We start from the raw sequence: 13,710 nt of genomic DNA on the forward strand, positions 1-13,710 counted from the left end.
CCCTGGGCTGTGCGGAGCTCCGCCGGCGCGGCGAGGCGGCCCACCCGGAGCCGGGGCCGCCGGGCCCCCGCCGCCCCGCGCTCGCCTCGGGGCTGCCCGAGTGCCCGTTCTGCGGGGAGGCGGCGGGGCGGGAGCTGGAGGCGCACGTCGGGGCGCGGCACGGGCAGCTGCTGGGTGCGCCGGGCGCGGGTGAGCGGCGGCGGGGGAGGCCTGGGCCCCGCCGGTGTGCGGGGGCGGCCGCGCGGTCGTGCGGAGCGGTGGCGGTGCGCGGCAGGGGAGGGGCAGGGGCAGGGGCGTGTTCCGAGGTACCGAAGGCTGGCATGAAGACCGCGAGGATGTTTTGGGGGGTAAAGCTGGAGTAAGGAAAAGAGCTATTTATTTGGATACTGGGTTTGGTTTTAAGGGAGGTCAAGATTTTATTCTGGCTAGCAGTCCGAAGTGATTGGTAGCTGCTGGAAACCTGGCAGTGGCATCTCTTCTGGTCACAATTCCCTTAGCAGACTAGCGTTCTTGATGTAACGAGCGATGTATACTGACAAGAAAAACAAACGATCATTAGGATGCAGAAAGTGGGGTATAATCAGTCACACTGTGTAGTCTGTGATTAGAAATATGTTTAATTTGACTAGAGGGTCTCCAGAAGTCCTTTTGAATCTTACCTATTCTGTAGGGTACTCTTCAGTAATAATACTGAAACTGCAGAAAGAGTATTTATTCGAGGAGATGCAGGAAGACCAACAAAGTATGAATGGCAGCATGTTTCACTTTATTCTTTCTGCTCACCAGCTGCTGTGTTAGAACACAAATATTGAAGTTTTGTAAGCAATTGTTTTTCTCTTGGCAGGACAGATCTTTTCATTAACAGTTTGATATTTCAGACTAAGCATTTCTTAATACAAATACTACAGCAAAATGTGATGTATAAGTTAAATGGGGCAAAACTTGATTAATAGAAAGAGGGAGACTATATCATAAAATTGCCAGGTATTTAGATACAAAAGCTTAAATGGTTGAGAGAGTAACAGCTGTTTAGAATTTGCTGCATTTCACTGGGCAATTTCAGTGGCAACGCAAAATTCATTCCTGTGTATTTATCTTAGACTGTATATCAGTTAGGGGGGTGATTCTCACAAAAACCAGGAACTGCATTAATCAAGAAACTGCATTTCTTTTTCAGACACAGAAGGTGGCGAACAGCTATATGAGTGTCCAATGTGCAGTCTTACCTGTACAAACATTCAGATTCTTGAAGAACATGTGGATTTGCATTTAGAGGAACATAGCTTTTCGGAAGGTACGTAAAAGGATACAGACTTGATAATACTTAAAAGCATTTACAAGTATTAAAAGAGAACTGGACATATACACAATGAAGTTAACATAGTTAATAGCAAGTCCTGTTACTTGCCCAAGTGCTCTACCTAATTACACATGCTAAAAGAAATATTTGTCAATGCATCTTTGTTAAGTAAATGCAGTGTATGTTAGCCAAAGCTAAAACTTAGAGGGAAGACAGTCTTTCCCCCCCAGCTCTATAGAAGGCTTACATACATGGAGTGGCACATTCCAGTGTGATGAGCTGAAAATCTATAGCTTATGAAAACTTCAATTTTTTTGCTCAATTCTTTTCTCTAAATGCTCATGCTGATACATTAGTCATAGAGATAAAGGAGTCAAAATTAATTTTATTTGTTACCATGGCTAATAAAAGCCTAGAGATTCCCTGTCCAGTTCTCTGATGCTATGTTTGTTTTTGTCACTTTGTTACGAGACTGCTGGCAGTGATCCTAGAAGCGCGTAAGTGTGTGGTATTCAAGAAACTGGGACTTGTTGCTAACAATGAAGTGAAGCATAGTAAACAAAAACTGTTTTGTTAGTAATAGAGGTATATGCATTATTTACAAAGTAATTGCTCGTGTAACTGCATAAACTTTGTCCAGGTCAAGAGTCTGAGTCTTGGTAGACTGGATGCAGTCACCCCTGTTTAGTGTTTGTTGCTAATAGCCCAAAATAATGTGGGATGCGTCTCCTAAAATTAATGCCTAGTTGTGTTTATGTACGTCTGCTTCGAAAAGAATCTTTAAAAATTAAATAAATGATCCATCAAAGCATTGTTAACCTCCTGATCAAGTCCTCTCTCTTTGGAATGTTATTCCTGGGTAGGCGGAAACGTAAGAGATCTAGAACTGGCTCAATGGCTCCAAATCGAAGAAGATAAATGGCAGAGAGAAGAAGAAGAGAAGCAAGAGAGGGAAGAATTTAAAAAGCTGCAGGTACAGTAATATTTCTAAACAGTAAATTTTTGAACAGTCGTGCCATTAGAAGCTGAGTATCTCAGAACTGTCGTGACCTGGAACGGCCATGCCAGATGAGAGCGGTGCCGTCAGACAGGCTGTGCTGAGGTGGTGGTGCAGGAGTGGGGTTCCAAGCAAACGCAAGCTCTCAGCAGCCCTGATCCTGGCACGGGTGCTGGGCACGCCTGCCTTGAGCTTCTTGGCTTTGCCACTTTGAGCGGTTCTGGCTCAGGATGGAGCTGGGTGCTCCCTGTGCCCACACTGCTCTCAGAGGGGGCCCTGGCATGCCTGCTGCCTCGCACTGTGCTCCTCCCAGCTTCGGTGCTCTGCCTTGCAGCTCAGCCTGCAGCCTATTTGCTGGCAGAGTGCCCAAGGCCCTGGGCATCCTGGCTGTCCTCTTCCTGGATACCATCACCTGGCTCCAGTGACTGCTCCCCTGCTAGGTCCTGCTTCCCTCTCCCTCCCACCTGACAGCCCTGATAGCTCTTTTCCAGCGCTCGCTGCCTCCTGGCCATTGACTGCCTCTGTGCCTACGGCTGGCTGCCCACGAGGGAGCAGAGGGATGTGTGTGGAGTTTGTCCTTCAGCTCTAAAATATCATAAATGTGAAGTTTTTGTGTCTTGCAGTTCACTATTTTTCGAAGTTACTGATAGTGCATGCACCTTCTCGAAGTCGCTAAACGTGAATTTTGAAAAAATGTGATTTAAATCATGCGCATTCCATCCCTAACAGAGACAGTATGGCTTGGATAATTCTGGAGGCTACAGGCAGCAATTCCTAAAGAATATGGAAAGGGAAGTTGATAGAGGAAGGATGCAGCCTTTTGAATATCACAAGAGAAAAGCTGACTTGATGGAATGTTTAGCTTTTGGTATAGATGATGGGAAAACAAAGACCTCAGGTAAAAATGCTGAAATTATACAACTAAGACTGTACTTTCTAGACCTAGGTTGTAGTGACCAAACCTGTTTTTAACAAGGCATATAATTGGGTGTCTAATATTAGTTGCATCCTAATTGTAATCCTTACTTTCTAGATCAATCTGTACCATTTTAGTCCTAAAATAATAAGGAAATTAGAGCTTGGTATGTTTCTAACCTTTATTCTAACCCGAAGACTTTTTTTTTTCCTGCTTTTTTTCCCCCCCCTTTTTTTCTATGGAACCTTGGAACCAAGTTGTCTGATTAAGGGCCCAAGTACAATATGTGTCAAAAGATGCAAATGTCTTGTTACAAGTTGGTTGTCCTTGAGTGTATGCTTGTTTACTACTTAGTACTCATTGGTTCCTAACCTAGTGTAGCTGTTAAAATTTACAGTAGCTTTTTATCTTGTCTTTCAGTTAGTTGTATTATCATGTAAGCTGGTCCCAGGTAAGCACAGTGTTCACCTGATTACAAAGTCCAAGAGAGGACTGGGAGGGGTAGGCATCGACCTGATATATCTTCTTGGAAGTGTTTTATAATTGGTGCAGAAACCTATTGAAATGTATTGGCACTGTATTTCTGCACCAGTTGTCAATCAACTAAAAAAAACTTTAAATAACTAACAGTTCAAAGGTCTAAATTTTAGCTTATTTCTAGTGGCTCTAGCTTACAAAATATCCATTTGGTTCTTGACAGGTAAAATAAACTTTCTCTATAAAATGTATCGAGTGGAAATAATACGTTTAAAGTTTTCATTCTTGGTAATGATTTAGACTTCAGAGAAGAATTGAGAAAATGGTCTGTGATGGCTGTGGAATGATTGTCTTCACAATAGCATGGCAATAGAGAGCCTTTGAGAATTTACATATACTAATTGGAAAGAGCATTCCCAAGCATAATCTTTTGTGTAACAAAGGAGGATTTGGAATATCCTGCAAGTGTATTTTTTTAAAAAATATTTACAGTAATTCTCAAATTCTCTGCCATTTGTTTTCTTGTCTTAGGTTCTCCAGGAAAAATAATTTGGGGTGAATAAAAAGTAAAATAAAAAAATAAAAAATAAAATAAAAAATAAAAAGATAGTATGCAGAAGTATTCCCGTATTTCTAAGGGGCTGTTGTACTGGAGGTGGCCGTGGCATAGGAATGCTTTATTGGTGACATTACAATGAAATAGGAAAAGTAATGGTTCCTATGCATATCACAGTTTATAATGTAGTCCAAGCTGTTTAGTTTAAAATATTCGTTGTGTAGCAGCAGTGAAAAAGCAGCTTGAATTTTGAAAGTTTTATAGTACATAAATTCATCAAAGACCATCGAAATGAAATAGGTGCAACGACCACTGCTTTTGTGATTTGGGTTCTAGATGTAACGTAGGATCCCTTAGAAGTTTTAAAAGAAATTGTCTTAATCTGTGTCCATTCCAAGTTGGGGAAAGAATATTTTTCTGGAAAATCTGTTAGGTCATTTTATAGATAAACTTTATATTTGGTCATCTTTTAGGAGTCATCGAAGCATTGTGCAAGTACTACCAGAACGAGAACAAAGATGTGAGGCATGTATGGCTTTCAAGAGGAGTAGATCACTTCCACTCATCTCTGGGCGACAGAGGCTGGGGTTGTGGTTACAGGAATTTCCAAATGCTCGTTTCCTCACTGTTGCAAAACAGCTTGTATAATGACTGCTTGAGAGGTATTAAACAAAATGCTGCCTATTTGTTCCACGTGTGTTGGAGGACAACCTGCTGATTGATGTTTTGCCTTTTCATTTACACAGCAAGGCTTACATGGTCAATGATACCTATTAAATGCTTGTTATACCACTGGAACTTCCTGTGGAAATAATCAGAGGTGAATACTGCCAAGGCATGATGTGGTTGAAGTTTTAGCTTTATTTTTTTTTGGTGCGTCTTTGTAATATCAGCTGCCTCTTAGAGAAGAAGAATATTTTTGATAGACTGTTTCAGTAACTGTAACCACAATTCAAAAGCTTTTCTGTTCCAGGTACTACACTAATTCCTAGTATACCAAAGATTCAGTCCATGATTGAAGATGCCTGGAGAGAAGGCTTTGATCCTCATGGGGCATCTCACTTCAATAACAGATTACATGGTTCCAAAGCATGGATAGGAGCATGTGAAATTTATTCACTGTTAACCAGTCTCAGGATAAAGTAAATATTGCGCTTTTTTTGTTATTGTTATTTTTGAGTGCTGTACCTTTAAAGGTTGGAGTTGTCAACTGTGTGATGACAAAGCCACCTTAGTGGCTTTAAATTTAACCAACCTATAAACAGATCTGATTTAGCGCAGCATAAAGCTGTGTAACTACTTATGCAGGTACATAAACTGAGTAACTACTGAGATCATTGAGACTTGGTGAAGAATTATGCCACATATGCATAAAATAAAACATTGATTAAAAACTTGATTTCTCTAGAAGTTTCTTAAGAAGAATCTGAATTTCAGCTATTCCTGTGCATAATTCTGAAAGCTGTTAATTGGATTCTCTAGTGTACATGTATCACATACAAAAAATCAAACAAGTTAATTTTTGAAAGCTTCACAAGTTCTGGTTAGACTAGAGTGTTTCTTTGTTATGGAACAAATATGCTAGTTTTGAACAGTATATATTACATTGCTTTGTAATTATGTGTCCCCTATTCCTGTATTGAAGAAAGGAAAAAAAAAAAAAGTGGTAACTACCACTTCACACCTGGAATTGCTGCATTTACAGAACATTTATGGTGCAGGAGGAAGGGACTGAGAGATGAAAAAATTGTTTTAACAACCAAAGTGCTTGAAATGTTACTGTTGCTTTCATTTTAAATGTTCTGTAGGTGTCAAATCATTGACTTTCACAAACCGACTGGCCCTGTGGGTACACACCCTCGTTTATTCGAGTGGGTTTTGCGTTACTATTCTACAGATAATGAAGGTGGTGCAAAGGTAGTCTGTACTTCCAAACCACCTATCTACTTGCAACATCAAGGTCAGTATCGCAACGTGCTGGTTTCTTACTGTTCTCCGTCTTGCTTTCTATGTACTGCAATTCAGAGAGCTTTTTAGCATGGCTTTATTTCCTGTCACTTTTTGTTTAGTAAGAGCATCATTAAAGTTTGTATTTTTATTGTATGGAAGAGCTGGATGTGATTGGGATCTCAACTTTTTGACATCTACTGTTTGCTTATAACTACTATATAAATTTCAAGTAATGTCTTTCTTTATCTGAAAATAAGTACTATGCTGTGAGGAAGTAAAAGGGATTTATGTGTTTTTAAAATACTGAAACTCTATTTTGAAATTAGGTCATAGTCGTACTGTTGTTGGAATAGAAGAGAAGAAGAATAAAACCTTATGTTTGCTACTGTTTGATCCGGGATGTTCTTCCCAAGAAATGCAGAAACTGCTAAAACAAACCAGTGATGGTACTAGTCTCAAACTACTTCGGAAATTTGTGGGCAGCTTAAAAGAAAAGCAATACCAGATAGTGGCTGTAGATGGTGTACTCTCATTGGAAGAGAAAGCTGTAAGTGTTTCAGAAAAAAGTTTCTGTCTCAGAAAATTTAAGAGAATCTTCATCTGTTTGTTTTCCTCGTTCTTCTACTTTGCTACTTTTTGCTTGTTCTCTGCGAATTGAGTAATCGGATATCAAAACCAAAAAGGTTTTGCACATAAATGCATGCCACCTTGATGTAACTGACAACTTCCAAGTGTTTGATGTAGCTTGCAGCTGTCAGCAGATGTAAATTAGTCTTTTTTCTTCTTTTCATTTTCTTACAATATTTTCTCCTAAATAACTTATTTTGGGCATAGAAGGTATTTACAAAGCACTTATAGTCCAAAATTATGTTCAGGGGTTTTTATTGCAGCTTTGTAAAGCTATGTGGTATCTATCAGCCTTTGAGAGCTGAAGAACAAGGTGCCCAGATACTGAAGCCTAACCATCCCGTGTCTCTTCAGCTTGGACACTAGGACTAGTGCTTTCTGAAAGTCCTTAGAAATTCATATAGTCAAAACACAGCTCTGAGCAACGTAAAAGTTTGAGCTGTCAGCGTTTTTATAAATCCTATCCACATCTTTCACTTTGGCCATTATAACTTTTTAAGACCTGAGAAGTTTTCGGCTGGATATCAGATGTAATTTTTGTTTCTTAAGCTTTCTCTTTCGTGCGCTAACAAATTGATTCTGAGGAACCATGTGCTTCTGATTCTGTGGTGTCTTACTAGCACTGTTCAGTATGTTCAAGCTTCAGGACAGGCTGTTATTTAAACTGTGGAATAACTGGTGACTGAGTCAGCTGCTCAACTGTATTTAACAGCTGTATATTGAAATGAGGTGGTTTTGAAGTGTTTTCTGGCCCTGAACGTGTCAGAAATAGCAGTGAAACACAGGCAACCTCTCTGCCTTCTGCTGGCAAAAGCTTTACAATTCAGGACACAGTAAAAGGAAAGAGTATTGTATGGGATTTGTGTGGAGTGTTTTCTTTCATTTGGGGTGTTTTCCTCTTTTCAAAGATTTGGCTTATACTTTCAAATATCAATTATATAGAATTTTGTCTTGAAAGCTTCTATTTAAGGTGAAATACAACCCCTTATACTCATTAAGCTTACTGAACTACTAATCTGGAAAATGCTCTTTAAAGTTTTGTTCCTTAAATTATTGTCTTTCCCTTCTCCCTGCCTTTTTTTAGGCTCGCTGTCATGCTTCTCGGGTCTTAACATCAGAGAAGATTCCTTAAAGGATGCCTTTGCTACTTCTTTTGGAATCTGCTGGATACAAAATATTATTCTGGACTGTGACCGAGCTGAACAATTTCTAGACTTAAACTATGTCTCCATAAATGTTTTGGGGGCTCTGGAGAAGCACAATACTAGATTAAACCTGAAGTTTTGGTCTTCAGTCAAAACTTTGCCCTCCTGATGAATCTGTAACTGAAGTATTACAGTTCTTGTCTTACTAGAAAATTTGCTGTTTTCTTAGTTGCTTACACTACCAAGCAACACCAACCATCCCGTAGCAAACTATGTACCATCGTAAACTGTCAATAAGCAGTGAATAAATATACTATGGAACTACTTTATTGGAGTGCCTCTGTAAATATATGTATGCTGACTCTGTGGCCAGTGTTCTATTTCTTACCAAATTTCATCAACAAATAATCTGTTATGCCTCAGCAAATTCTCCTGCAGCTGTTTGCAAAGTACAGAGACAGTTCAGTGATTTCACGTGATACAGACTGTTCCACCAGGGATTAGTTTACTACTGACCTTCTTTTCAGTTAGCTGGCTTCCCTAGATGTATCACTTTTAAAAATGAACCTGTGTGCTCACGAGGTGGATCAGTGTTAGCGTTGGTGGTGAGATCTAAGGTAGTTGTGTCCAACATGGGCTGCCTGTGCTCCAGGCACTGCGCAAGACAATCCAGCGGGGTATAGGATGAAAATTTTTATTTTGAACTGTGAATAAATAAAATAAATATTTTTTAATAGTGTTTATTTCATCTCTGTTTCATCTGTTTTTTTTGTTTCCATTTTTCTGCATATGTTTTATAATGTATAACCCCTGGGTCTTGGAGGCATCTCAAAAGGACATTGGAACTGACCGTTGATGAGGGGCTGTATCATGCAGGGTTAGTGGGATTGAAGACACCGGAGCTGTCTGCTGAGACAAGTGCCCTGGGTGTTGGAGGCACCCTGCTGTCTCCAGCTGCGTGTGAGAGTCATGCCTCTCCAGCAGGATGGCTGGAGGCTGGGGGGGTGGTTGAGTGCGTCACAAATAGCGCTTGATGCCTTTGTTTAAGCAACTGAATCATGCCATGGCAGCCATTTACTGTAATGAGAATTTAGATACTTCCCTTTCATTTAGACTCTTGCATGTTGACACCTAGGTGTAGGATTTTTACCATTAATCTGTTTCTCTCATGTTTAATATGCTCTGGCAATAAGAACTAGTGATTTGCCTTCCCTGCAACCAGGGCTGAGTCTGTTCCTACCTAACGCTCTGCTAATCCCAGGCCGAGCATGTTCTTGACCCGTGTGACGCTGTGCCCAGAGATGCGAGCTGAAGAAGCAGGAATTGCAGCTCAGCCCCAGCTCTTCACTGATGTGTTCAAACTGCTGTTGCCACTAAGCTCATCTTTTGGACCTTGTTATTATAACATAATGTATGGTATGACATAGAAGTTCTTACCCTTTCCATTGACTGTATGGAGTCAGTCTCGGAACAACTGAGCTAAACTGTCGCTTGGCTTTCATTCAACCACGCACAACCTCTGGTAGTTTAGTAAAAACACAGGGGAAATAATTGTACAAGCTACCAGGATGGCCAATTAGCATAGTTTGGCATCTCGTTTTGTAAGCAGTGGTGGGAAGCTCTTGGTTTGACCGTTTAAAGGGCTGGTATGTGCACAAGAACGAATTTGACATTCTCGTCATTTCCCAGGACAACAACAAGGTAATAACAGTCACAATGCTTGTATGAAAGGTGAGCAGCAGTAAGCCCTCAAAGAACAGTGAATATTTTTTTTAAAGTAGTTTTCTGAGATGGTTTCTGGTAAAGCCCAACACTAGATGCAAAGGAACCTGCTTCCCCAAATTAAAGGACCCTGTGATTAAAATGTGGATGACTGTAGCTGCGTTCCCCCATGCCGCTCCCAGAGAAGTGCATCCCTTTGGCAGAGTTAATCGCTCTGGACACCAGAGGCAGTAGAAAAACACTGTTAGTCCCAGCCAGGTTCATCCCAAAGCTTAAAGCAGAAACAGCCGTACGCTGCTACAGGCCTTCCCACCGGCTCGCTTAGGCCAGCGCAGTCCTGTGCAATAACATAGCCAGATGTGGAGACTTCTTCATCGCTTACCTGTGCTCGGTGTACGCTTACAAAATTTTCTTCTGCTGGTGATTGCAGCCGTGGGGGTTCTTTTGCTGATACGTAGGACCTGTAACTATATTGCTAGCTTGTTGAAATGACACTACTGCTGATAGGAGCGCTTTGATACGGAACTGGGACAAAGTGACCTGACACTAGGATGATTTCATTGTCTTGCCAAAAATAACTATTCTGATAAGGCCTAATATGTGTCTGTAGATGGCAAAAGGAGTCACTGTGTAGGTCGAATGACATGCTGCGGCAGCCCCCTCACAGAAGGAGGGAGGACCATTCATCAAGGTCCCATCTCTCCCACCACCGAAAACAGCACCTGTGAGGGGGATCAAGCTGCTCGCAGCCTGTTGTGATTTGCTCTGCTTGCGTACAGTACGTACAGCCAGCGAAGGCTCCTACTGCCCCTGCCTCTGCCCTCCAGAGCCATCTTGGTACTACAACGCAACGCTTGTTTTGAGAGCCCGGCCTCTGGCATCTGATGGCTTCTTCGCAGGAGATGGGAGGGCGGTGGGCAGGGACATTATCAGCAGCTGCCATCCCTAAGCACACAGGCTCCTCTCACAAGGCCACAACAAGGCGGAGCTGAGCTTTCCACGAAAAGTAAAGATCGTTTTATTTTCCCTCTTCCTCCATGAGGATTTTATAAATAGTGGTGTTCCAGATTTGTGTGTTCTCTTACCAACACATCAGTTTCTACTAGGAAGAAATCAGAGGAGTTATGGAAAAAAGTATTACATCCTCTGTTGAGTTTTGAATTCAACTTATTCCTAAAGAACTAGTGTAGTTTTCAATCTTTTACAAGGGTTCAACCTTTGGGTAAGCACTGGGAGGAACACAATGTGGCAGTAGCATCCTCTAGATACAATCCTTCATCTGCCTTAGATGTCTCAAGGGCTGTGCTGAGCTCTGCCTACATAATCATACCAGCTGGTCCACAGCAGTCCACAACATTTTTCAGGCTCCTTTAAATCCAATAGTATTTTCAAATGCTTCAAAACAGAAGATATATGTATTGGTGACCTGTTCCATGCTTTTTTAAATCCAATAGTATTTTCAAATGCTTTAGAACAGAAGGTATCATATGTATTGGTGACCTGTTCCATGTACTATGTACAGGAATATCTCTGCAGACAGAGGAATCAGGGACAAAACTCAGCGCTCTGTCACTCTTGCCCTGTCGTGGGCGATGCTTGTCAGATGATGGGTGAGGCCATGGCTGATCTGCAGTGCTATCGTAGTTTATCGAAATATAATGCTTTCCAGCTGCACAGATGAATTCCAAGAGTTTATCACTTTTCTACCTTAAAACCTGCAGTTTGACTTAGATGATCTGAAACTGTGAAGAGGTGTGTTTATGAGGTACTATTGCACCTAAATAAATAATACAATCATAAAATAGTCTGCAGGGGCCTTTATTTTCTTTCAAGAGACTATGTGGGCTCAGAATATTTTGAGTTTTGTATTTTCTGAAGAGGAGGCATGGAAATAAGGGCTAAGGGTCTATGGCAGGGGGTTGTTTTAAATAACGTGGACCATCACCTGATTTGTTTGCTATGTGCTTGCTTTACCATTTAGCTTCAGGAAAGGAAAGAGCAGAGAGGTAGGAGAGAATGTTATTTCTGCAACTTGTTTAGAGGTGATGCATTATCAGCCCTTGTCCTTAACACATTGTTTTGGTTTGGCCTGGATAAATGCCAGTGCCCACTAAAACTGCTCTATCACTCCCCCTCCTCAACTGGACAGTGAAGAGGAAATACGATGAAAGGCTCGAGGGTCGAGATAAGGGCAGGGAGAGATCACTCACCAGTTACCGTCACGGACAAAACAGACTGAACTTGGAGAGAAAAGGGAGTTTAATTCATCACCAATCAAATCAGAGTAGGATAGTGAGAAATAAATCCAGGTCTTAAAACACCTTCGCCTCAGCCCTCCCTTCTTCCCAGGCTCAACTTCACTCCCGTTTCTCTCCCTCCTCCCCCAAGCAGTGCAGGGGGACGGGGAATGGGGGTTATGGTCAGTTCATCACACGTTGTCTCTGCCGCTCCTTCCTCCTCAGGGGCAGGACTCCTCACACTCTTCCCCTGCTCCAGCGTGAAGATTCCTCTCATGGGAGACAGTTCTCCACAAACTTCTCCAACATGAGTCCTTCCCACGGGTTGCAGCTCTTCACGAACTGCCCCAGCATGGGTCCTTCCCACGGGGTGCAGTCCTTCAGGAAAAGGCTGCTCCAGCGTGGGTCCCCACGGAGTCACAAGCCCTGCCAGCAAACCTGCTCCAGCGTGGGCTCCTCTCTCCACTGGTCCGCAGGTCCTGGCAGGAGCCTGCTCCAGCGCAGTCTCCCCACGGGGTCACAGCTTCCTTCAGGCATCCACCTACTCCAGCGTGGGGTCCCTTCCATGGGGTACAGGTGGATATCTGCTCCATCGTGGACCTCCATGGACTGCAGGGGTCAACCTGCCTCACCATGGTCTTCATCACAAGTTGCAAGGGAAGGCTCTCTGCTCTGACATCTCGAGCACCTCCTCCCCCCTCCTTCTTCACTGACCTTGGTGTCTGCAGTGTTGTTTCTCTCACATCATCTCACTCCTGTCTCTATTGCTGTCTCACTGCAGGTTTTTTTTCTTCCCTTTCTTAAATATGTTGTCACAGAGGTGCTACCACCGTCGCTGATGGGCTTGGCCTTGGCCAGCGGCGGGTCCATCTTAGAGCTGGCTGGCCAAGGCTTCATCAGACATGGGGGAAGCTTCTTGCAGCTTCTCACACCTCTCAGAAGCCACCCCTATAGACCCCTCACTACCAAAACCTTGCCATGCAAACCCATAACACACATGTTCCCAGCATAAACTTTCTTTTTTTCCAAAAACTTTGAAAAACCCAGACTTTATGCAAATCAGATCAATAACTCTTACTTACTCTAGAGTTTCATGTGTTTCAGTCTCTTGTACACTATGTTGCGTGAGCAAATTAAAAATAGGTATATGTTAAGTGCAGTGACATTCATTGGTTTTCACTTGTTAGTTCCTAGTGGGTGAGGAAAAGGATATTTGAAGTCATATCTGTGGCTTTATCAGCCTCAGATCCACGGTTCAAGATCAGGCCAGACGGGGCTCTGAGCAACCTGGTCTAGCTGAGGATGTCCCTGCTCACTGCAGGGGGGTTGGGCTAGATGACCTCTAAAGATCCCTTCCAACCCACACTATTCTCTGATTCTATGATTTTATATCCATGATCTGGGCAGTATTGATGAGGGAATATATTCATTAAAAGACATCAATTATCTGTAACAGAAGAATAATTAAATAAGCTACAATTTACAAAAATATTTGCATGATGGTGACACACAAAAAAAACAAGCAAACAAGTGAGGATTTTTGTCACCTTTCCAATCTCTTCCCTTGCTATCCTCAGAAGCAGGGCTGTGGAGTGAATTCTACTCTCTGCAGTTTGCAGTTTTGTTTTGCGTGCACTTCTCAGGCAATAATTTTCCTTGCAGGGATATAATTTCGTATCATGTTTTCCCTACAGCTTTCTTCTCATTTATCTTTGCAGTGCAATGTAGGCAACGAGCTGCAACTTTATCTGGATTGTTGGCTACATGATAACATAGAACAAAT

At 42.2% G+C, this 13,710-nt stretch overlaps 1 protein-coding gene across 1 annotated transcript; it reads left to right on the forward strand.

Moving 5' to 3' along the window:
• Window positions 1-44: 44 nt before the first annotated feature.
• Window positions 45-8,673, forward strand: ZUP1 (zinc finger containing ubiquitin peptidase 1). The gene is made up of 9 exons (XM_075414171.1): window positions 45-189; window positions 1,178-1,294; window positions 2,164-2,273; window positions 3,027-3,195; window positions 4,720-4,908; window positions 5,220-5,388; window positions 6,055-6,206; window positions 6,523-6,743; window positions 7,908-8,673. The coding sequence occupies exons 2-9, from the start codon at window positions 1,213-1,215 to the stop codon at window positions 7,953-7,955; spliced, it is 1,140 nt and encodes a 379-aa protein (XP_075270286.1). The 5' UTR covers window positions 45-189; window positions 1,178-1,212; the 3' UTR covers window positions 7,956-8,673.
• Window positions 8,674-13,710: the final 5,037 nt, after the last annotated feature.

The sequence above is a fragment of the Opisthocomus hoazin genome, chromosome 2 (assembly GCF_030867145.1).
Source record: "Opisthocomus hoazin isolate bOpiHoa1 chromosome 2, bOpiHoa1.hap1, whole genome shotgun sequence".
Taxonomy (NCBI): domain Eukaryota; kingdom Metazoa; phylum Chordata; class Aves; order Opisthocomiformes; family Opisthocomidae; genus Opisthocomus; species Opisthocomus hoazin.